This window comes from Toxotes jaculatrix, chromosome 24 (assembly GCF_017976425.1).
Source record: "Toxotes jaculatrix isolate fToxJac2 chromosome 24, fToxJac2.pri, whole genome shotgun sequence".
In the NCBI taxonomy this organism is placed as follows: domain Eukaryota; kingdom Metazoa; phylum Chordata; class Actinopteri; family Toxotidae; genus Toxotes; species Toxotes jaculatrix.
Genome location: NC_054417.1, coordinates 10,247,287 through 10,272,478, shown reverse-complemented (window position 1 = coordinate 10,272,478; position 25,192 = coordinate 10,247,287). Strand labels below are relative to the sequence as shown.

Sequence of the window (25,192 nt, the reverse complement as noted above, 5' to 3'; positions counted from 1 at the left end):
TGTCTGTAAATGTGATGGGAGTTTAATATGTTTGCTCTAATGTGGTGTGATTAAGTGCCTCAGTGTTTTTTATGTAAAACCGACAGTGGTAAACTAACAACGTCAGAGCTGGTAACATTTCTCCTTTCAGATTAACTTAAAGGCTGCAGCAGCCAAAATGAACACAGATATATTAATATATATTAATGTCCCCGATCGTTCTAATACATTTTTCAGTTATGTTTAATTTCCTGTGTGCATTACAAATGTAATGCAATAAATTATATGAAGCCAGCTTTAGAGTGGGGAGACACCTTCCTTAATGTCATTCCAGCATCTTGTGCTTCCAGCATGATCCAGGAAGATAAGTTGACCTCCAGAGGTGATGAACCTTCTATTTTCAGAAGCCTGGCCCTGACTCTTGACCCGTTTCCCCCACATTCCCCATCTTGCTGCAGCCCCCTGCCCCCAGCTGAGCCCTCGCTGCCCTCTGAAGAAGCAGGATGACAAGATGGCACAGCTGCTTGTACCGCCCGGACCTGACAGCTTCCGCCCCTTCGTCCCGAGTCGCTGGCCGCCATCGAGAGGCGCATCGCCGAGGAGGAGGCCCGAGACCGCGGGCGGAGCGCCGCAGCGACAGCGATGATGAAAATGGGCCAAAGCCCAACAGTGACCTGGAGGCAGGGAAATCTCTCCCCTTCATCTATGGGGACATCCCTCCCCACCTGGTATCCACCCCTCTGGAGGACATGGACCCCTACTACAGCAATCAGAAGGTCAGTTTCAAAGTTAGGAATCATTTCAAATCCATCTAATAGAGGTTAAATATTAGCATTCATTTGGATGGATACCTTTTTAGACATGTTCTCGACTGTGCTGGCTTTAAAGCATTATTATGTATACTGATTTAGCTTTAAATTATGTATGACTCAGGCACTGATTTTTGATACGTTACAGGTCTGTACTTAGTCCGAGCTTTTTAGCCCCTAAAAGCTTGAAGTTAATTGCCCAATGCTCTCAGTAAACTATTTTAAGGAACCGCATGGGCAGATGTAGCAATTTCCTCCCACGTAAGACAAACTTCTGCTGAATACATTAACTTCCTGTCGTTCTAGTGAAAGCAGATCCGATTTTATTAGAGGGTGCTGCGAACCGTGGCTCATTTAAGAAAAAAATATATTGCAATGTTGGTCACTACCAATCCTGTGCTGCACAGATTTAATTTTTTTTAATAGTGGGGTTATTTTACTGTTACAATTTATAGATCAGGAAAAGTGAAATGCACCAATTAATAATAATAATAATGATAATAATAATAATAATAACACAAAGGTAATGATTTGCAGTCGACTGATATAAATACATGGAGAGAGAAAGAGAGAGATTGAAGTGCTGAGTGCATCATGGGAGTTCTCCCAGCAGCTTCGGCCTATAGCAGCATAAATAAGGGATGGTTCAGGGGAAAGTTTTAAGTCGAATCTTACTTGTTTTATGTGTGTCCCCGGTCAAAAAGGGCCCTAGGGTTCCTTACAAGGCCAAGGTGATGCCATCCAAAGTAATTATATGATTAGATAATGTTTTTTTCTGAGGTATTTATGGCCAAATACAGTGACAGGTTCCAGTCTCTGTAATCAAATCTTGTGATGGTTTGAAATGCAGCACTAAGGTCTAGATTCAAGTATGACACCTGGCTGATTCTTCGCAACGTTAAATTTGATGTTCGAATATAGTGAGTCGTTCCAACATAACTTTTTTCTCAGCCAAGTCAGAGCCCTGAAATCGTGGGCCAACAGAGGTGCTAAATGCTAATCGGAGCTGTTGTTGGCAGTTGAGCTGCGGTGCCAAACATGTCCTGCCTGAGGTGGACTCATCAGCTTCATTATATTAACAAGCGCAGAGAGGCCGCACGGGGATGTAGCTTCATCTCCTCTGCTCGTTATGACTAATCACACATGCACTAAAGCAGGCATGATGAGCAGATACAGTAGAAGAGATGCAGGTTGTATGAAATGGGGGGGGGGGGGGGGGGTTGGGGGGGGGGGGGGGGGGTTGGGGGGGGGCAACACATGGCTTTGCATGATGCAGATTTTAATTTATTTTCCTTTGTCTCTCTTTCAGACCTTCATAGTATTGAATCGTGGGAAGGCAATCTTCCGTTTCAGCGCCACTCCTGCCTTGTACATCTTAAGCCCCTTCAACCCTCTAAGGAGGATAGCTATTAGAGTTTTAGTACACTCATATCCTTTCAGAGTTTGCCACGGTCACAGCTTGATTTGGATTAAAGGGTTTATCAGACAGAAGAGCGATTTAAATGTTTAAGACTAAATGTTTAGACTCTGCTTTCGTTGCATTGTTGTTTTCCTTAACTTCATTTCTCACGATGTTCAGCATGTTGATCATGTTCACCATCCTGACCAACTGTGCTTTCATGACCCTCAGTAATCCCCCGGAATGGGCCAAGAATGTAGAGTAAGTCCTCAGCTTTTTCTCTCATTTCTGAATCTGATTTTTTTTTACGTTGACGGTAAATCTCAGTTTCCCGTTCGTATATTTAATTCTTAGTGATGTGTGGGAGGTGTTCCGCTGTCTTATGTTGCCAAGCAACAAATTTTTACATTAAATTATGGAACCGTAGATAGTGTAGAAGAGATATGGAGACATAATAAATCAATACCAGAATGTAATTTCTGTACAAAATCCTGCTACCGTATGCAATCTGAAGCTGGACGTCAGCTTCGCTTTAGTATTTGTCTGCAGTCAATGTAGGTGCACTCAAGCAAACCACAACACAGATGTCTATCAATCTACATCAGTGCTGTACACGGCAGCAGATTCAGGCCATAATGTAATAATCAGAAAGCTCCTATAGAAAATTGCTGACTAATAAGATCTGAGGAGAAAAATCCAGCACTGCTCTGGACACAGCGAGCCGGTCACCTTGCCTCTGAGCAATGGAGCCGTTATACAACATCATTATTGTCTGAGTGAGTTTTCATTTCCTGCCCCCTCTTCCCCACCTTGTTTACCAGGTACACATTCACAGGGATTTACACCTTCGAGTCCCTTATAAAAATCCTGGCCAGGGGCTTCTGTGTGGGGAAGTTCACTTTCCTCCGGGACCCATGGAACTGGCTGGATTTCAGTGTTATCCTCATGGCGTAAGTATTATGACAAGCATGGTTAGGATCAGCTTAACATGATCTGGCGTAGATTAAGAAGGCCAAATGCTTTTAATGCTAATCAGGTTTTAATGCTCACCCTCTGAATGTGAGAAGAAGAACAGAGGAATGAGGGGGGGGGGCTTGATAATCTGAAGCTTATTGGTGTATGTTTTGAGAGCACGGCCAGAAATCTCGGCTCTACTCTCTCATAATGGACCTGAGCCCCCCCCCCCCCCCCCCCCCCCCCCTACAGCATTGTGTATCTTGGCCCAGATTTGTCCCCATGCCTCAGTGACTTCAGCTACTTGTCTTGAAACGACAAACATAAAGCTTTCAGCATTAGGTCACGCAGTGAATGTTTATTTTGTTGATCATAAAACCTTTTGTCATTTAGTTTTTAATCCTATAATTCACGATGCTTTGATAAGAGGTGGTTTTGTTTGTGTTTGTGCACATGTGATGGCTTTGTGCCTGTGCCATGCTGTGTAGTAACTGTGCATTTGATCCTGCAGGTATATAACAGAGTTTGTAAACCTAGGCAATGTTTCAGCTCTGCGCACATTCAGAGTATTGCGAGCTTTGAAAACTATCTCAGTAATACCAGGTAAGGCCGCCCGCGCCTGCTGCCAGCACTCCTGCCATTTGTCCTCTGTGCGTGACCGTTTGCCGTTCCCCTCCTCTCCCCCCCCCCCCCCCCCACTTCCCACAACCCTCCCTCTTGTCTCGTCACGCCATGTGCATGGGTGCCTGATTTGCGTGCGTGCGCGTATGTGTGCGTGTGTCCCCCCCCCCACACCTTTTTTTCCCCGAAATGCCCCTCCACCCAACACCCGCCCCTCCCCTTCCCTTCCCCTCCCTCCCCCCCCCCCCCCCCCCCTGCCTTCCCTTACAGATATGTCACAGAGTTTGTGGACCTGGGCAATGTCTCAGCACTGCGAACCTTCAGGGTTCTGCGAGCCCTGAAAACTATATCAGTCATCCCAGGTGAGAGAGCCATCAAGGCCCATAGGGTTAATGAAATGCTAACGGCTACCTGGCGTTTCGCTAACATCCGAGCACCCCTTCCCCCTCCCCCCCGCCCCCGTCTCAGCTCATCTCACTGTAGCTAAGCCTGACGACGCCCGTCGTCGTCCCTCATGCTGCCTTCGTCCCAAGGCCAGTAAAAGCTGGAATCTGGTCTCCAATCTGCACAGATTGACAGGATTCTTAGCTTTTAGAAACATCCTTTAAGGCAGAATTCTTTTTGGTTGAAATCTATTCTTGCCTTGGGAGCCTTACGAGTAGATTTTGTGCATTTGTTTTTTGGGTTTTTTTTTTTTTCCTTTTTTTTGCATGAGACATTGCAAAAAGCCGATTTTCTGGTGGCAAGCACTCGTCGTGTGTAGGGTTTCCTCCTCACCTTTGTTTTCCTGTGCATGTCTTGTTCAATGTTGTGTGTTTCTTTGGAGAAATGGTGATATGGTGAGTGGTGGTTGGGTTATGGCGTTTTCGAAACACTAACACTGTTCACATCACAGACTAACAACAAAAAAGGTCACATGGAAACCATGTAGGAAAACTTGTCATTGGCTTGACTTCATTCAGGCTGTCCTAACTACATTTAGACTTAGCTTAAACATGCTGAGCTCTGTTTTTATGGCAGTCCATAAGTTGCTTAGAGCATTTTACGTAAGCTGCACGAGACCAGTAATGTAACTGGCTGAGAGGATAACAGCCAGTCAGCCCAATCACCCTCCAGTTTACATCCCACTTCACTCAGCGCTCTTGTTAGTGCATAGTCCTGTTCCTATATGGATAAGGACAGCATGTGCACTTGGATACGTCTTCATTGACCTTGTGAACAGCACCTAGTGCGACTGCATTAAAACAGAAGAGCTCAGCATCATAGCCAGAAGACAACAACAGCTCAGATTATTATAGGACGTTATATTTATTATTCCATACATCTTTTATGAATGATCATTTCCTCTGAGACCAATACCATGGCACTGTAATGAGCATGAGACACATAACTTTCTCGAGTAGTGTATCCATGATTAGCAGTGATCTGTGTGGGCCTGGTTCCTGTATGACAGCAAACAGTTCATACAGGAACCTCCACTGCTTGCTACTGTAAGCTCTTATTAGTAGCGTCATCTCTATACAAGCTTGTGGCTGTAATTAGCAGGCAGTAATCTTTCTGCGATGTCCACCGCCCCCCCCCCCCCAACTCCCGCCCCCTCACCCTGTCTCACGTCCAGGCTTGAAGACCATCGTCGGTGCGCTGATCCAGTCGGTGAAAAAGCTGTCGGACGTCATGATCCTCACCGTGTTCTGCCTCAGCGTCTTCGCCCTCATCGGCCTGCAGCTCTTCATGGGCAACCTGAGGCAGAAGTGCGTGCGCCTGCCGGTCGCGGGCAACGGCACGAACAGCAGCAGCACCAACAGCAGCGGCATCACCACAGATGACGGCATCCTGCTGGACATCAACGCCACGCTCATGCAGAACGTCACCTTCAACTGGACGGAGTACATCAACGATGAGAGTAAGCCATGTGAAAGTGTTACATGTCTGCCAGGCGCACACAAGGAGTTAACCGAGGTCAAGTTAGCATCCGCCCCAGATGGCCTGAGTCAGATACTGGCTACTGCATATGCAGAGATGGGTCAGGGCGGCGGCGGTTGTGTAGGGGGGAGGTCAGGCGCGCTGGCCTGCCGCCGTGATAGGGAGTGACAGAAATGGCTGGGAGCAGGGGGGGGGCTGCGCTCTCTAACAAGGGCTGGTGGGAGAATGCAGCAAATGTGGCGGATAATCGCCTCCACAATAAAAGCCTCTACTTTCACCCCCTCACTATCCTTCATCATTCTCCCATAGCCCATCTGTGTGGCGTGAGCAGCCTAAAGTGCTAGAGGAGGATGAGTCACTGACCGCCGGCAGGATATAGAGGAGACATGCACCAGCTCCATGACAAGCTGATGCCAGAGCAAGAGGAGACGAGGAGGGAGAGACAGTTTATTAAAATGGCATAGATGATATGAAGCCTGGCATCTGTAATAGCTTCACTGAATACATCTCCCCCCCTAACAACAACAACAACAACAAAAAAAAAAGAAGGTTTTGTGACAGATAAGAAGTGGTAGGTGCACGCAGAGCGATCGTGACTGCTTCGAAAGTCACATGAGCTCATGTCACACGCCAAAAAAAAACAAAAAACAAATCAAACACACCAAAAAAAAGGTGACTCGTGGTTGAGTGTTGAAACAAAAAAAAAAAAAAAACCAAACAAATCAGCACCTTTCTCTCCGTCTCTCACCCACTGCACAGTGTTTCAGCACACACAAAAACTGAAGAGGAACCCACGTCCTTGTGTTCCCTCATCAGTCTCTTCTCTTTCTTCGTATCCACTGCTTCACTCCTGTGCTGTGTCTCTGACTTACCGTCCCCTCTGCCTCCTTCTTCTTCCCTAGGTAATTACTATTACCTCCCCGGCCGTAGGGACGCTCTGCTCTGTGGGAATGGCAGTGGCGCTGGGTAAGGCATTGACATGTTTTATTTATACAGCCAATTAGATGCACCACAAAGCTGAGCGTACACAATTAATGTCGACGCTCGCCACCTCGCTGAGGCGTCGCAGGAATCTGAAGTGCTGAACTATGGATGCATTTGATTGTGTGTTAAACTTTATCTGATAGTCCACATGGCGCCTCTAATCTAAAGTGATGTTCATAACTCACATGTGTCCCGACAGGCTCTGTCCAGAGGGCTTTACATGCGTCAAAGCGGGTCGTAATCCAGATTATGGCTACACCAGCTTCGACACCTTCAGCTGGGCCTTCCTGTCTCTGTTCCGACTCATGACCCAGGACTTCTGGGAAAATCTCTATCAGCAGGTTTGGCGGAAGGATTCTGTAGGATTACTGACTGATTTCTGATCCCTGAAATATGTTAACAAACAAAACCATGAGGCGAAAACCTTATGTCCAGATTCTTAACAATAACCCTTCTCTTTTTTTCCTCCCTGGACCTGTCTGGGTCCATCAGACTTTGCGTGCTGCAGGGAAACCCTACATGATCTTCTTCGTGCTGGTGATCTTTCTGGGCTCCTTTTACCTGGTCAACCTCATCCTGGCCGTGGTGGCCATGGCTTACGACGAGCAGAACCAGGCGACCATCGAGGAGGCTCAGCAGAAAGAGGAGGAGTTCCAGGCCATGCTGGAGCAGCTGAAGAGACAGCAGGAGGAGGCACAGGCAGGACATCCATCTTTGTCTTTTCAAAATCAAATTAGAATTGAGGCTCCAGGCTTTCAGTTGCTCAGTGTGTCCATTTCAGAGTAATTAACTCAGACATTTCATTTTAAAGTGATTTCATTGAGAAGGTGATGTTTTAAACCGCTGAAGGTGAAGTATTTCATAACATAGACGAGTGGCTGGGAGAATCTCTTTGTATGTAAGTGGGGAGAATGTTGATTCTTCGGCTTAGAGACCAGAGCCAGCTGCCATCAGCAGCGTTGCCCCCGGCAACCAAGGCATTCACTGTCCTGGATGACTGACACCCCCCTCTGCCGCACCTACTGGGGGGGGTTAGTCGTCCTTGGTTGACCTACAGAAAAAAAGAATTAGCAGATGGACATAGATGGAAGTTTACTTTTACTAATTGTAGCTCTGATGGTTTAAAAATAATCAGCACATCATCTGTATAAGAGGCTCATTATCCAGGGAGAACCCTACCTGATGTCTCTGGGCAGCCATAGATTATGTAATGACATAAAAATGATTGATAAACCAAAAAAGTAGTGGATAAATAGTTGAATTGTTTAGCTTCTGCCACTCCGAGTGGTATTAGTTTGAATTGGGATTGTAAGAATACCCACTTTTATTTCATGTTACAAAACGTCCACTTTAAAGTCAATTGAAACAGAGCAGGTGCTGTGGATTGAAGGAGTTCTTGAGCTCATCTGAGAGGGGTGTGGGGTTACATGACCCAAAAAAAAAAAAAAAAACAGACCTCTGCTCTGCTCTACCCTTCAATGGCTGTTCTTTTTCCAGGCCTAACTAACACTCAGGCTTGTGCACATTCCTCCTGTCTTTCCTGGCAGTGGCAGAAAGAGGCATTTCTCTCCATTAGAGCAAAGATAAAAGTCCGTGATCGTTTTTGGGAATGTGTTTCAACAGATTTCGCCAGCTCTCATCCTCCACACCTCGCTTCCCTATAAGCTTTTCATGCATCAGAGGAACAACACCTAATATGAAACAATAGTTCATGCATGTTTTAGTAAATCAGGTTCTTTAAGGGTAGATGCAACAAATTCTCAGCCTCTGATGTGAAAGGAGAATTTCCTACTTCCTACTTTTAAACAAAAAGGATGTTACCTAAGCCAACATCCACTCAGTTTTTTTAAAAATAATCTAATAAGTGTTAAAAATGCATAAATTCAGAAATGTTTTGGTTTGCATGAAAACAATCAGGCGTCCATTTTTAGAAGGTGTCTGAGGCTTATTTGGCTCTTCATGCTGCTGCTGCTGCTCTCAGCTGCCAGGCTCTCTCCTCCGCTCCATTCCGCGAGAGCCTTTGAGACAGGCACTGGGTCGCCATGACAACCGTGTCTGTGCTCTGATTGGCTGGCAGGTTGCCGCAGCAGCAGCAGCCACGGAGAGCGGAGAGTACAGCGGGAGAGGGGGCCCCACCTCCGAGTCCTCCTCAGGGACGTCTAAGCTCAGCTCGAAAAGTGCCAAGGAGCGACGCAACAGGCGGAAGAAGAGGAAGCAGAGGGAAGAGGAGGAGGAGAGGGGGGGCCGGAAGTTCCACAAGTCTGAGTCTGAGGACAGCATCAAGAGATCCAGCTTCCGCTTCTCTATAGATGCTAACCGGCTGTCTTATGAGAAGAGATGTTCCTCACCCAACCAGGTAAATTCTTCCCTGACAAAGCAGATTAACTACTCAGATAAGCCCCATCATACTATTCTTTAACATAATAAAGGCCATGACACTGGTAGCAATTTTCTCATTTAACTTTGGGCAAGTAAGTGAATGATTGAACGTCTTAAAACGTCTATTTCTGTAACTGTTCCTTTAAAAATTTGAAATATAAAATATAAATCAAGGCTTCATTCTAGCGCTTACACTTACAAAAATGATGGAAATTGTTTTTTAAAATCCACAATCAACCCCCAGCTGGGTCTTTTTATGTGGAATCACTCCATTCCTGTCTCATTCCTTCCTCCCCTATCTCTCTCTCAGTCTCTCCTCAGTATCCGTGGATCCCTCCTCTCACCTCGGAGGAACAGCCGCGCCAGCCTGTTCAGCTTCCGCGGCCGGGCGCGTGACATGGGCTCCGAGAACGACTTCGCCGACGACGAGCACAGCACCTTCGAGGAGAGCGACAGCCGGCGGGGCTCCCTGTTCTTGCCGCGGCGCCTCGAGCGGCGCTGCAGCGCCGTCAGCCAGACGAGCCTCGGGGCGCCGCGGATCATGCTGCCTGCCAACGGCAAGATGCACTGCACTGTAGACTGCAACGGCGTGGTGTCGCTGGTCGGTGGAACGTCTGTAACAACATCCCCTGTAGGTCTCCTGCTGCCTGAGGTGACTTAATTGTTTCATGCTTTTTTTTCCCACTGACCTCCCTCAAGGTTTTACCCCATAGTTCCTTTAATTCACATCCCTTTGTCCTGATATAGCTGATAAATGAATGATAAATTAGTTACATGGGTTTTTAATAAGTCATTTTCATTTACTGACAACAGATTGCATGAAAATATAAAATTCTTTAGTCTCTTAATGTTTTCCCACCTCCCCCAACTCATTGTTCCTGCTGAAAACTGAAATCTGAATCGGAACGGTCTAACCTCTCTCACCCTACACAGGACACCAGAGCTTTTAAACTTTTTTTTTTTTTTAATATTCTTTTTTTTCCAGGGAACAACAACAGATACTGAGCTGAAGAAACGTCGGTCAGGTTTTCACCAGCCATCCATGGATTATTTAGAAGAACCTGGGAGCCGGCAGAGAGCTATGAGTGTGGCCAGTATCCTCACCAACACCATGGAAGGTCAGGATCGCACCATATATTTTTGTCCTTAGTCTTTTCCAGTTTCCTTTTTTTCTTGAATTTCATGAAGTCTTAAGAAAACAGAAATAAATTTAACGGCACTCAAAATGTGTGTGTTATTTCTCCTTTTCCAGAGCTTGAAGAGTCGAGACAGAAGTGCCCCCCCTGCTGGTATAGATTTGCCAACACCTGCCTGATCTGGGATTGTTGTCCAGCGTGGCTGAAAATCAAGGAGGTGGTCAACATGGTGGTCATGGACCCATTTGTGGATCTGGCCATCACAATTTGCATCGTGCTCAACACCCTTTTCATGGCCATGGAGCATTACCCCATGACTAAAGAATTCGACACTGTGCTCTCGGTCGGAAACCTGGCAAGTGATATGTTCAAAAACTCGGAGTGGGGAAAAAAAAAAAAAAACAGGAAACGTGCAGTTAATGTAAAATATCTCTCATGATGATTCAGGTGTAAAGCTAAAGTTTTCCCCTTTTTTTTGCCATTAGGTGTTCACAGGCATCTTCACAGCAGAGATGTGTTTCAAGATCATCGCCCTGGATCCATACTACTACTTCCAGGAGGGCTGGAACATCTTTGACGGCATCATTGTCAGCCTGAGTCTGATGGAGCTTGGCTTGGCCAACGTAGAAGGCCTGTCTGTGCTCAGGTCCTTCAGATTGGTGAGTAATATCTTTATCTCTGCTCTCTGCATGAGGAAAGTTAGGATGAACCTGTACTTGGAGAGTAAGACCACAATGGCTCTCTCAATAACATTCATGTTATTAATGAGGTAATGATGTAATGAGAGCTTTTGTGCAGCACATGAAAGGCCCCACTGAGAGTTGTTGTGGCCTTTGGGGGTGCAGTGTGTTTTCTTCTGCTCACCTGATTTGCTTTCTATCACAGCTGCTGTACAGTTAGTTACTCTTTGATGCCACAGTTAGCGATCTTTTATCAAGATTGAATGTTCTTGCTACAAAGCTGAACTAAAAGTTTAGGCCTGCTTTGGAAATGTGCTTACAAGCAAGATCATTTCCACTTTTATGTAACAAACTAGTTTCAAATGCATAAAATTTGATAAGAAACATTTAAAATATGATTAATACAGTGTTATACTTTTTTAAAACAGCTGAGGGTCTTCAAATTGGCCAAGTCTTGGCCGACTTTGAACATGCTGATTAAGATCATCGGTAACTCAGTGGGCGCCCTGGGGAACTTAACTCTGGTGCTGGCCATCATCGTCTTCATCTTCGCCGTGGTGGGCATGCAGCTGTTCGGCAAGAGCTACAAGGAGTGTGTGTGTAAGATTTCCGAGGACTGCAAGCTGCCTCGCTGGCACATGCACGATTTCTTCCACTCCTTCCTCATTGTGTTCCGGGTGCTGTGCGGAGAGTGGATCGAGACCATGTGGGACTGTATGGAGGTGGCGGGGCAGACGATGTGCCTGATAGTCTTCATGATGGTCATGGTCATTGGAAACCTGGTGGTATGGGGTTCTCCCTCTTTGTTTCCTTTCCATAGTATTGAGAACATCGTTATGGTTCTGGCAGTTGTCCTTAAATGACATATATCTGGTATTTGGTGTCTGTTTACAAGTCGAGCTGACTTTGGTGGTGGTGTGGTGTGCATTCTTCCCAGGTTCTTAACCTGTTCCTGGCTCTCCTCTTGAGCTCATTCAGCGCCGACAACCTGGCCGCAACCGACGACGACAGCGAGATGAACAACCTGCAGATTGCGGTGGGTCGGATCCAGCGGGGAATCGCGTTTGTCAAGGCCGCGGTGCGGCAGTTCCTCCAGAGCCTCTGCTTCGGCGGGGGCGGGAAGGGGTCTGGTCTGGCTGAGGAGAGCAAGCCTTTGGATGAGCTGCACAGCAACGGGAAGGGAAACTGCATCTCCAATCACACTTCAGTGGAGATCACCAAAGACCCCAGTGGGGTGTACATGATGGAGGGTAATGGACGGCCAGGAGGAGGGCTGGTGGTTGGCGTCAGGGCTGGCGGTGGGGACACTACAGTGAAGTACCCCATAGAGGAATGCGACTACATGTCATTTATTCATAACCCCAGCCTGACAGTCACGGTGCCCATCGCTGTGGGTGAGTCGGACTTTGAGAACCTTAACACGGAAGATTTCAGCAGCGATTCGTCGGACGTGGAAGGCAGCAAAGAGGTAAGATGAATGACTTTGACCGATGTGTCTGTCAGTTTGTAGAGAATCACTTGAGTCACGCAGCTTTTGTATTTGATTAGCTCCTCTTTATATGTGTAATAGCTAACACCCAACTGGAGCTAGTTGACGAATATGTCAGGATTTGCATAGAGATGGCCTTTTCAGAAAAATTCTCCGACAGTCAGGCAGTTGAAAATAACCTGCTGACTCATTTGTACATCATGCTGTGCTACTGAGGGAATCTTCTGGAGTTCTAAAGCCCATGGCAGGAGAACAAGGAACAGCCATGACAAATAATGACTCATTTGCCTTTGACCTATGTCTCAGGTTCACTTTCTAGATGTACTCATTAGAGTGTCTGTGTCAGTGTGTTTGTATACAGTGTTATATTGACTTGCTAGCAACTCAGCAGCTCACCATCATGCACACCTGCTAAATTTATTGTTCCATGCTTTAAAAGGGAAGCGAATCACGTGTGTGTGTGTGTGCGAGTGTTAAAATGAAGCTAATGAAGCGGCAAACTGTTTATTCGGAATTCGAAGCTTGCTCCATATGTTGCTGAGTAAACGTGCACCAGAATGGATTATCAGTAGACAGTCAGAAGCTAAATAAAATATTCTGCCACAAGAACAAAATCAGATACTTCCCTATTGGAACATAATTTGCATGGAAAGTCAGTCTTAATTTTTCTGTAATGCATTGCTGCTGCTTCTGAGAGCAAATGCCAGGTTTGCTGTTAAGTCTCTGCTCCCCGGTGATGTCAACCTGCCACTGTGGGTGCGGTGCCAATTCCCTCTGATTCAAAAACAACTCAGGAGACTATTTCTAGCCATGACACCACATGCTCCAAATATATATATATATATATATGGATCGGGCAGGGCTGGCTCACGTAACTGCTGATCTTTGCGCCCTCTCCATAAGTTTGATGTCAGAAGCTCAAATTACAGATAGCGAATGTTAATTTATGCGTTTAGATTCGTGCAGCGAACATTTGGTGCGTGCTGTTGGTGTGCCTGTTGTGTGAGATGAGTGTCAAGTGTCATTACCAGTAGAAAATCAACACCCCACTCTTTTGTGTTCCATCTATTAAGAACAGGCCTTTCATGGAGATCTGTATTGTTGTTGTTGTTGTTGTTGTGTGCGGCTAACTCGTTCCTCCACTGACCAGTGAGAGCAGACTTGAGGTTGTATGCTGGCTTTTGGTGTGTATGACTTACTGTGTTTAACCCCCCGTTTGTTATTGCAGCCGTGTCACAGACGCTCTCAAGGTTTTCAGTGAGAGGAGAATTGTAAGACCACTTTATTGTACCATAGCACTAACCATGAGGACTGCCTATGCCATTTACAGACCAACAACATGTTTTTTCTCATACCTTCAATGGATTGCCCATTTTTGTTCTTTGCCTGGTCTGCCCTCCGTCCCCACCCACCCCCAACCCCACCCTCTTTGCTTTAACCCCCACCCCCTCCCCCTTCTCGTCCCATACAGCAGCACACACAGTGCTGTAAGTTTTCCCTTTACCCCGCCCCCCTCCCGCGCCCCCCCCCCCCCCCCCCCCCTTCATAATTTATCTTCAAGCATCAGGCTGTATTGCAGTTACAAACCATTAGGAATGAGCAACACCACCTTTTTCCATTGATATATGAACTCATCTAACATGATCTTTGCTTTTGATTTCATTGCTTGGTTTTGACTTGGTTTTGGGACTTGATTGGCATCCAATACTCCGAGCTTGAGAATGAAGGAAGAGAGGAGGTGGAGGAGAATGAGGGGGGGGGGGGGGGGGAGAGAGAGAGAGAGAGAGAGAGATGGAATGGAGGAATGAATTTTGCTGTAGTTTGACAAAATTCATTTGTCTGGTTCATAGCCCATGCATACACACCTGAAATAATTGTACCTACTTGTTTTCTGTGATACTCAAATAATAGCGGAATGATTCTTTACAGAATTCTTTCCAAGGAGATCATTTCAAAACCCAAATGAATGAGTGCTGATTTTTGCAGAGTGGCAAAACAGATAACACATGGCAGTTTATACTGAATCACCGTTATTTATTATGCAACAAATGAGTGTCATTTCTTTACTCCTCAGATATAGAATTATTATACAATCCATCCCAAATTAATCCTGCAAGACGTGATACTTACACACAATTATTGTGTGATTGCTCGACTTGCTTTCATTTCTTGTGTTATCCACTTTTGTTTCACTGCAACTATCTTGTCACCCAACTTGTACAACTATACTAAAACTTGCCAACGAAGTCTGACATTTCTTATACTGATAAAAACATGGTAGGTTAAGAGTAAAAGCCTCATATCCACGTCCAGAAGGGGTAAAATGGGTGTCTTGCTGAAGGAGAGAAAGAGCAGGAGGGAAACACCCTTCCAGAAAACGATGCACTTGTGAGCAGCATGCTTCCATCATTCCCATGCCGTATTAGCTGGGTCCCACGGCAATCAGGGCTGCTGCACTGTCTAGGATGACATGTTCTTATCCTTCACACGCTAGACAGATCAGACACGAGGCTACGTAAACACCATGTTTGCCCAAAGAAAAACAGACAGGAAGCCTCACAACACCAAAAACAAAAAAAAGTCTCACTCTATGCAGATGATGTTGTAATCCACATTACTGCAAACCAAAAAAAAAAGGGGGGTTTCAGAGGAGTGTTACCAGGTTTGAAAATTCATTGAACAGAGTGAAGGAAGACAGAGTAAAATGAACCTTACAACAGCAGCAACACTTGTCCTCACATGTGTTTTGCATATCACTGAGAAGAAGGACGAAAATCAATGAGTACCACACTCAGTCCTGTATGTTTTCTGGGTATGCATGGGTGCTGCTAATTCAATATGTTTTACACACACAAAAAAAAACAACAGACAAAAAACGCCAGACCACATGCTGTCTTATAAACAGTGCACAGTACTGGTTTTTGCTGGTAAGCTAATGTGGTTATCCGTCTACTTCAACACAAACAGAAGAAGCTTGTACACTGCTTTCAAGGAATGGAAATAATGTGTTTTCATGTCACTGAGGAAAAAAACGTTCAGCAGTCATTCTGTGGGTGGGGCTGTAGGTTTGAGGGCGGGGGGGGGTGGGGGGGGGGGCATTGTTATTCCTAAAAGCACTTTTGGAAACGGGAGAAATTATAGACGGACTGATTTGGGATCATTTTTCAGTGGACATGAAAATACTTCAGCACACGTTCTGCTTGGTACTATTTCAGGCTTGGATTGATAATGCACTGGAATACTGCATGCACTCTTCCTCAAAATGAGGTCACATCAAACGTACCCACAGTGCATTTCCGTAACGCCAACCTCCCCCATGCCATGCGTTGCCATGTAATCTGATTCGAGCCATCAGATAAAGTTAAAATCAAAGCCTGTAGGTACATTTGATCGATGCTGCATGTGATGATGATGATGATAAAATGACAATGATTTTAAAGAGCCCAACTCTGTGAGCTATTACAGTGCCTAGTCTCCACACTAAGGTATACAGTTGTGGCACTGGAGTACATGTGAATGGAGAATCACAGTGATAACCAGCTCAGAAGGTTGGCTCCGATAACCACTGAACCTCTGCGGTTGCAGGCCCCGCCCCTTTAACTTCACCCCTCTCATCTTCTCCCTCGCCCATGCAGAAGCTCGACGCAGAGCCCCAGCCTCTGAGCTCGTCGGAGGGGAGCACGGTTGATATCCGCCCCCCAGGAGACGGGGTTGATTCGGTGGAGCTCGAGCCCGAAGAGTCACTGGACCCAGAGGCCTGCTTCACAGAGGGTGAGAGGCAGGGAGGAGGATGGGTAGAGGGAAAAGTGGGCCAGAGCTGGGGGGGAGAAAAAAAAAAAAAAAAAAAAGCGGGAGTTGAAATGCTTCCACCGCACACTTCAAGACGTAGAGTAAATCGCATTAACTGCTTGTGCTTAGCACCGGTGTGTTATACTCACAGCTGAATGACAGTGAATATGAATTGCTCAGCAGGACAGAAAGAAAAGTAGTCTGTGGGATTCTTTCGGTTTGTAATGTAACCTGACATTTCATGTGACACACCTCCAGTACAATTCTGAACCTACAAATACCTCTTCAGTCATTCAGAGTGTGGAATACTCGGAATAATTTTACTGTGTGAGTGATGATGGGAGATGGGAGGTAAAGAATTTATCTTGTTTTTAGAAATTTTTCTTTCATTGTTTTAGTTATCAAAATGCGACCAAGTGACTGGCGAATAACATGACGTCCGTCCACACATACCTTTAATGACCTCATCTGTCTTTCTCTGCTGTGGTTTAATGGCCCCCGACTGGAGAATTAGCTCATACAACTCATACCGTCTTCTTTAGTCAACATGGACTGGATTTCTGTGGTCCCTTTCTCATTTCTCTCCCCCACCCCCAACCCCCATATTTTCCCCCCACGCCTACAGGCTGCGTGCGCAGGTTCCAGTGCTGCCAGATCAACGAGGAGGGCGGCAATTATAAAAGCTGGTGGACGCTCAGGAAGACCTGCTTTGTCATAGTGGAGCACAACTGGTTTGAATCCTTCATCATATTCATGATCCTGCTCAGCAGTGGAGCACTGGTGAGTCAGCGTTTTCTTGCCTTCCTTTGTCACCCGAAGCAATAATGACCATGAAGTTAAACATTGCTTGCATTATTAACAGCGCGTTTGGTAAGTGGTTAGCGCTGACACAGCAGCAGCAGGAAGCTCCTGGCTTTGAGTCTCAGCCGTGGCGGTCTCTGTGCAGAATTCCATAATCCACACCTCACTGTTTCCACCAGCGGCCTTCATTGTTTCCTTCCTTGCCGTACAGGCGTTTGAGGACATTTACATTGAGCAGCGGAGGACCATCAAAACAGTGCTGGAGTACGCGGACAAGGTCTTCACCTACGTCTTCATCCTGGAAATGCTGTTGAAGTGGGTGGCGTACGGCTTTGTCAAGTACTTCACCAACGCCTGGTGCTGGCTCGACTTCCTCATTGTAGACGTATGTATACTGTTCAGTGTTTTCATGCAACTGGAATCTGCTTCAGTTCACTGGTATTTTAAACATAAAGCTTCCAGACAATAAACACGATTTAACCTTGAAGATAAGCTTCATATTTAATGACTATTAATACTTAATTATCTCCTTAATTGGGTTCAGACAAATCATTAATGTCAGAGTCACTGTCACTTATTTGCTCTCACCTTTCACCCTGCTTGTCTCTGACGCTCTCCTCTCTCAGGTGTCCCTGGTCAGCCTTGTAGCCAATGCTCTGGGCTACTCTGAGCTCAGCGCCATCAAATCTCTGAGGACGCTGCGAGCCCTCCGGCCCCTGAGGGCCCTGTCTCGGTTTGAGGGCATGAGGGTAAGGACGTGGGGAGTAACGGCGACGTGACAAACCAGTTGGAAACGATTCCTAAAATTATTCCTTTAAAACTATCGATTCTTTCGGGTATTAACCCCGCTCTCAGCTCGCCCATGATTTTTCTTTCACTAAAACATGCTTTTCTGGTCACATTACTTTTATTTTGCTTGTGCCTTTAAAGCCGTAGAGACACTCCCTCAGTGTTCGCTTGCCCTCTGGGAAATGACTCAGTAGAATTTATGTGTCCAATTTGCGGAATCTCACCTTCTTCTGGGTTTACGTATGATGTCGGTTATCGCAGAAAAACATATCGTCGGATGGTTTTTAAGCTTGTTAGGGGGACAGACTGTCAGACTGCATGCCTATTACAGCTTCCGTAAAAAGTGATCTTTTTCCTTGCGGTTCAGCACTGTACTTGTTCTATCTGCATGACTTTCTTCACATTGTGTTAACGGATTACTGTATAGAGCTGTTCTCAGGCATTGTTTTCTGATGTTGCTTGTGTGGTGCCTTTGACCTGTAATTTTTTTCTTTGTTGTGTGTCTTTTTTCATTTACAGTCAAACAAAATGTTGTGACTTCATCCTGCCTCTCTAAGGTTTTTTTCTGTTTTGCTTTTTTACCTATCAAATGTTAACTTTTTCACCTATCCACCTTCTTCTTCTTCTTCTTTCCAACTGTCATGTTGTTAAATTCTCTTTGTGGATATGTATGGTGGTAAGAGCTTTATGTGTGCACGCAAATCATATTAAATACAGCTTTAATCATATAGGAAAAGTGTAAATTTGTAAATCAGTGTTGGCTCTAGTTTCAGGTGTCCACATGTCACCTGAACAGTTAAGTGATTAGATGATTGTAATGGCCACTTATCCAGAATCAAGCAGCCTTTCTGTTTTAGCAGAGACCTGCATGTGAGCGACAGGAGAGTGCTGAGTTAGTCTCTGTGCAACCTTCTCCAGGTTGTGGTCAACGCGCTGCTGGGGGCCATCCCCTCCATCATGAACGTGCTGCTGGTCTGCCTCATCTTCTGGCTCATCTTCAGCATCATGGGCGTCAACCTGTTCGCGGGGAAGTACTATTACTGCGTCAACACCACCACGGACGAGATCTTCCCCATCAGCGTCGTCAACAACAAGAGCGACTGCCTGAACCTGGTCAACGACAGCGCCCGCTGGAAGAACGTCAAGATCAACTTTGACAACGTTGGGGCTGGATATCTGGCTCTGTTACAAGTGGTGAGTTTAATCTTAGTTGCATTCCATTCCATACAAACGCATGTTTATTTATTAGTTTTTAGGACAGATCTCTCAAGCTTCTAATTTGGACATTCACATGGCAGTATTAATCATAATTTCCATCCTGCCTGTGGCATCATAAATTACAGATGGGCGGTAAAAATTGAAGATTGGGCTTTAAATATTTTATGAAATTTCGAGCACGGTTTTGACACCGCAAAGAGAAAACATCACCAAGACAAATCCATTTTTAAAAAGGAAATCATTTGCATAATAATATATAAATACATAAAACATAATAATGTAGGCATTGTGTGCTGCATTATGCACAGACACAATCAGCAGTGATGCAAAGCCTCTGGGTGCTGAGGGTGGGTGCGTCTCCCCATGGAGCATTTTAACATGAGCCCCACACAGGTGGGGCAAATCACGTGAGTGGCGTCATGCAGTTAGAAAACACTCTGCTATAATTTAAAGTAAATGTAAAATACAAGTAAACAATATGAGATGTTGCCTGTTGTCATTAACCATCAGGTCTGGGGAAAAAAAATGGCTGATCAGCCATGGCAACACAAATATGCTGTGTCACCATTAAAAATGGTGGTAGTGTAATATTTAAAAAAAAAAAAAAGATGGAAATAACCATCCCCTCTCCAGAAGTTAACACCGTCTCTTTTCTCATTTACTCGTAGGCGACCTTTAAGGGGTGGATGGACATCATGTACGCGGCCGTGGACTCTCGAAATGTAAGTCTCTTACTGTATAATCAGCTCATTTCTTTTTCTTTCTCTATGGATTGACAGATATGAGTCTGTGACATTTTTTTTTTTTTTTTTAATTTGTCTTTCTTCGTTCTAGTTGGAGGACCAGCCTAAATACGAAGTGAACCTGTACATGTACCTCTACTTTGTCATCTTCATCATCTTTGGCTCCTTCTTCACCCTCAACCTGTTCATTGGTGTCATCATTGACAACTTCAACCAGCAGAAGAAAAAGATAAGTTGCATTCAGTAACGTTCGCGGTCAGATAATGGAAACCTGGACAGGAACACACAAAAGAAAGAAATAAAATAGCTAATAAACATTTGCAAAAACATGTTAATTGATAGTAGCAGCATAAAGGTGCAGTATATGGGCTGGAACAGGGTTATTGGTCCATCCAGCGAGCTCTTATTAATATTGACACTCAGAGCTTTGTTGTTCTGCGCTGCTTTGTTGTAATAGAACACCAACAGGTACGAGGGCTGCACCGCACTGTGTCGCACCACACGCGCAAAGCAACTAAAGCGCAGATTTAGCCAAAGCAGCTGCGTTAAAGAAAGAAGCGAGCTACAGAATCATGATTATCTGGAGCGTGGTGAGGACCTGCCGCTGCCAAAGGATTACTGAGGCTGCATGAGTCACTGAGAAACACCCTGCCCTGCGTACACACACACACACACACACACACGTACACAAGCAGTGTCACTGCGAATGTAGTCTGGAAATCTGCCCCTTTATTCAACCAAGCGCTAACAAGCAGGATTGGCAACGCCCAAGAGAGGGAAGAGTGAGGTGGGTGGGGGAGGGGGGTATGCACTGCGTTTGCTGGCAGGTCTGACTTGACTGAGTGACTGAGTGAGACACTGGATCAGTCGGCGTGGTCCAGCAGCCCCACAGCCACGGCGTCACACAAGACGGCTGTTCTGTGTTGACACCAGTCTTCCCTCCAGACGCGCATCATACAGTCAGTGAGCAGCACTGAGAGTGTGATGTGTGTGTGTCTGTGTGATGTTAAGAGGACATGTCTTTGATTAATGAGAACATAGAGACTGTTGCCCGACTTGTCAACATTTTTTGGAAATTGAAACAAGTGTTTTTTGACAGCTGTTACAGCTGTAAAAATGTTCTATTTAATTTTGTTTACCTTCGATAAAGAATGTCTGATAAAAAACTATATATTTAAACATATTTAAACAGCTCCGATATATATAAATATATATAAATATATACCTATGAAGATCAATTATAGGGAGCTGTTTGTTTAAAGGATGTGATCACCAATCAATGGAAAAGCTACACCTGTACACCTGCAGGAAGAACCACCCCCCACCTAACAACAAGGGATAAACAAGAAGAAAATAATAATCTAAATAAAGAAAAAAAGCACTAAAGGAAAAACCAACTGCACCTACTTTGATAATAATAATGATAAGGATCTTCCTGCCGTCTGTGTAAATTATATTTAAGATGTCTGTGTAAGATTCGTGGTTGCTCTGTTGCTCACATTGCTTTCTAAAATGTAAAAAGAGTTCAGAGTTCATGGTTATAACCAAGCTTTGCTGTGCTCCCTTTACTTTGGAGGTCAGGACATCTTCATGACAGAGGAACAGAAGAAATACTACAACGCCATGAAGAAGCTGGGGTCCAAGAAGCCACAAAAACCCATACCTCGGCCAACAGTAAGACCGCACAAGCTCAGACTGACTCTGCTCCTCTGTCAGTACCACAAATGGAGGGGTGAAATATCTAATGCTTCCCTGTTCCTTGTCCTCCCCCACCCCCCCAGAATGCATTTCAAGGCTGCGTGTTCGACTGCATCACAAAGCAGGCTTTCGACATCGTGATCATGATCCTCATCTGCCTTAACATGGTGACCATGATGGTGGAGACGGACGACCAGACGCCAGAGATGGACACTATCCTCTACTGGATCAACCTGGTCTTCATCGTGCTCTTCACCGGGGAGTGCGTGCTCAAGATGATCTCCCTGCGTCACTATTACTTCACCATTGGCTGGAATATATTTGACTTTGTGGTGGTGATCCTGTCCATCGTAGGTAAGGAGATGGTTTAACGTGTCGTAGCTTTCCAGTAGAATTATAAAAAACTTAGAAATGTTTGCTTAATGTGATGTTTTGGGGTTTTTTGGCTTTTGCAGGTATGTTTTTATCCGAGGTTATCGAGAAATACTTTGTGTCGCCGACGCTGTTCCGAGTGATCCGTCTGGCCAGGATAGGCCGCATCCTCCGTCTCATCAAAGGCGCCAAGGGCATCCGGACGCTTCTCTTTGCCTTGATGATGTCACTCCCCGCCCTGTTCAACATCGGCCTCCTCCTCTTCCTGGTCATGTTCATCTACGCCATCTTCGGCATGTCCAACTTCGCCTACGTCAAACGCGAGGCAGGAATCGATGACATGTTCAATTTCGAGACCTTTGGGAACAGTATGATCTGTTTGTTTCAGATCACCACCTCGGCTGGGTGGGACGGCCTGCTGGCGCCCATACTTAACAAATGGGAGCCTGACTGTGACAGCCAGATAGAGCACCCGGGCAACTCCTACAGAGGCAACTGCGGCAACCCGTCAGTGGGGATCTTCTTCTTCGTCAGCTACATCATCATCTGCTTCCTCATCGTGGTCAACATGTACATTGCCGTCATCCTGGAGAACTTCAGCGTGGCTACGGAGGAGAGCGCCGAGCCGCTGAGCGAGGACGACTTCGAGATGTTCTACGAGGTGTGGGAGCGCTTCGACCCGGATGCCACTCAGTTCATGGAGTACAGCAAGCTTTCTGACTTTGCAGACGCTCTAGATCCACCGCTACGCATGCCCAAGCCGAATATGATCCAGCTCATCTCCATGGACCTGCCCATGGTGAGCGGCGAGCGCATCCACTGCCTTGACATCTTATTTGCCTTCACCAAGCGAGTGTTGGGCGAAGGTGGCGAGATGGACGTGTTACGCGGGCAGATGGAAGAGCGCTTCATGGCCTCCAACCCCTCTAAGGTGTCTTACGAGCCCATCACCACCACCCTCCGCCGCAAACAAGAGGACATGTCGGCCGTAATCATTCAGAGAGCCTTCCGCCGCTACATGATCCGTCTGGCCATGAAGAAGGCCTCCGCCCTCTACAAGGAGCAGCTGAAGGAGGGCATCCGCGACCCCGACAAGGACGTGATGGTCATCAGCAAGTTCAATGAGAACTCCACCTCGGACAAAACGGACATGACCCCCTCCACGGCCTCCCCGCCCTCCTACAACAGTGTGACCAAGTCAGACAAGGACAAATACGAAAAAGAAAATAGGGAAAAAGAAAACAAAGGGAAAGACTTGAAAGAACGAAAGAAATAGACTTTAAAATAAATAAATAAATAAATAAAATGCATCAGAGACACGAGGGGAAATTTGTTTACAGCTTCTAAAGGGGTGATGGCTTGGTGTCGGGGGGGTAGATAGATGTACGCTTGTGTGTTGATTGTTAAGAGTTGAGGAATGCTGTGCCAGGTAGGCCTCAAAAAAACAAAAAAACGGTTGGAGTGCGGTTACTTTGTTGATGAATACACGGGGTCTTCTCAGAGGGGAAACATGGAAACAAATTATCCAGCAGACACTGCCAGAGATCGAGTGGAACATGGGGAAAGCCTCTGCAAAACGCTTGTGATTTTCCTATTGGTTGTTGTTACTATCTGACACACTTGAGTGTACTGTTAAGTTGTCTGTAGCTAGTGCTGCTGCTACTACTATAAATCCAGTGTCTTGAATTTAACAATCGCTGTATCACTTAACAAGTACTCTGCATTTATTTATTTTTTTGGGGGGGGGGGGGGTTCTATTTCTTTTTATTTATTTATTATTTTTTAATTTTAATGAGAAAGAATGTTTTCTACCTTTTTTTTTGTGTGTCATTATCGTGCGAATGTGTCCACTGCTTTCACTGTTGTAAGGGGGGAAAAAAAAATAAATCAAATCACCAAGGGCAGACAACACAACAAAGTCAATGCTGGAAACTACAACGAGAAACGTCAGAAACTCGCAACGATGCAAGGTCGGTGCCAGAGCATCTCTCTCTCTCTCTCTCGGGTCCCACGCAGTATCCGAAGCTGAAACGACAACCGTACCGCTGGAGTGCAGCGGGCAAATACATTGTGGTCACTGGTGCGCCATCTGTGATTGTTCAAATCCGTATTGTGCTTCTACCCGGGCTGCCGCCTCCCCGTTTCAACAGAAAACCCACGTCTCTAAGTACAGAGAAGCTGAATGTATGCAAGCTGAAGGAATGAGTCCTGAGCTGCGAGCTCGGAGAACGGTATCAATCTTCTCATCTAACTCCTGACAACAAAGTTAGTCTGCGTTTAGTTTTTTTCCCCAAAATGCCAGAATGATTTCCTTAAGGTGACACTCACATCCGCCCCATTCATCTCCTTGTCCCCGTTGCAGCGTCTCCTCTAAGGCGTTTTCCTCCTCCTCTTTTATCCTCCATCCCACCTCCACCTCACACTACCCAGAGCTCTTGTAAAGATCTTCAGTAATGAAATATACTTTAAAAAAAAAAAAAAAAAAGGAAAAAAAAAGGAAAATGTCAATCTTTCTAACTGCTCTAAAACAAAACACGACAATATATCACATTTAAAGGTTATAATATCACAAATGTTTGTATGACATTCATGTTGTTCTCGGTTTAAATTGAGAAAGCGAGTGGTTTTAATGTAGTGGTTTGGTTTGTAAATAATATAGCTATTTGGGCCCACAGTATGCATCACACTTACATTTGATGTAAGAGCACTTTTTATCCCCACTGCTATGTAATACCACGTGTGGCAGTCGTGTAAGTGTGTGTGTGAGAGAGGGACCGTCTGAGCGTGTCTGTACTTGTATGTCCATGTGCGTATTTGTAAGGAATGGGAGAATGTGAGCGAGTGTGTGTTCGTGTGCAACTGGGGTCTGCGGGGTTGCTTATGTTCTACTGATATAAATAACATTTTTACTGTAGATATGAGTCCATTTTTCCAGTCTTCGGATTTGATTTACATTTTTTCTAGAACTTGTTTGTTTGTTTTGTTTTCTGCCTTTCTGCACTGTAACACATGATGAAACACATGTATGGTCCCCATATCTGTAGATACAAACCATGAAGCAATCAGTAGCCATCTCTCATTGCGCTTGTAGTGTTTTAGTGAACTGCATGCAAGAAGTGACTACTGTCCGCTCATATGGTCATATAATTTTAAAGCCAAAAGAATAAAGGACATATTTTTTTGTAAATGCTTGTTTAGTTTCTCCATTTTCTCTTCTTCTTTTCTTTTTTTTTTTTCTTCTCTGTGAGTGACGTCAGCTCTCTGCTCTGTGATCTGAACCTGAAGTATGATTGCTTAACGCGGCGGGAACTTTGGTGGAACAGGATCATTCATGTGGTTCAATGTTACATTTAACTCTGTATCAAAAATTTGCAAAATGTGACAAGTGACTTCTTTTGTTTGTTTTCTTTTTGTTTTTGTTTTTGTTTT

At 45.3% G+C, this 25,192-nt stretch overlaps 1 protein-coding gene across 1 annotated transcript; it reads left to right on the top strand.

Annotated features, from left to right (window-relative positions):
* The first annotated feature begins 490 nt into the window (after positions 1–490).
* On the top strand, positions 491–23,636 carry scn1lab (sodium channel, voltage-gated, type I like, alpha b). The gene is given in 28 exon segments (XM_041032103.1): positions 491–539; positions 542–594; positions 597–755; positions 2,098–2,216; positions 2,359–2,448; positions 3,009–3,137; positions 4,033–4,124; positions 5,381–5,665; positions 6,588–6,651; positions 6,869–7,010; positions 7,162–7,368; positions 8,747–9,025; positions 9,359–9,700; positions 10,034–10,166; positions 10,301–10,539; positions 10,670–10,843; positions 11,293–11,649; positions 11,802–12,332; positions 15,989–16,124; positions 16,768–16,922; positions 17,155–17,328; positions 17,570–17,692; positions 18,651–18,926; positions 19,619–19,672; positions 19,785–19,922; positions 21,263–21,367; positions 21,475–21,745; positions 21,847–23,636. Coding segments are annotated over 28 exon segments (6,069 nt in total). The 3' UTR covers positions 23,040–23,636.
* The last annotated feature ends 1,556 nt before the right edge of the window (positions 23,637–25,192 follow it).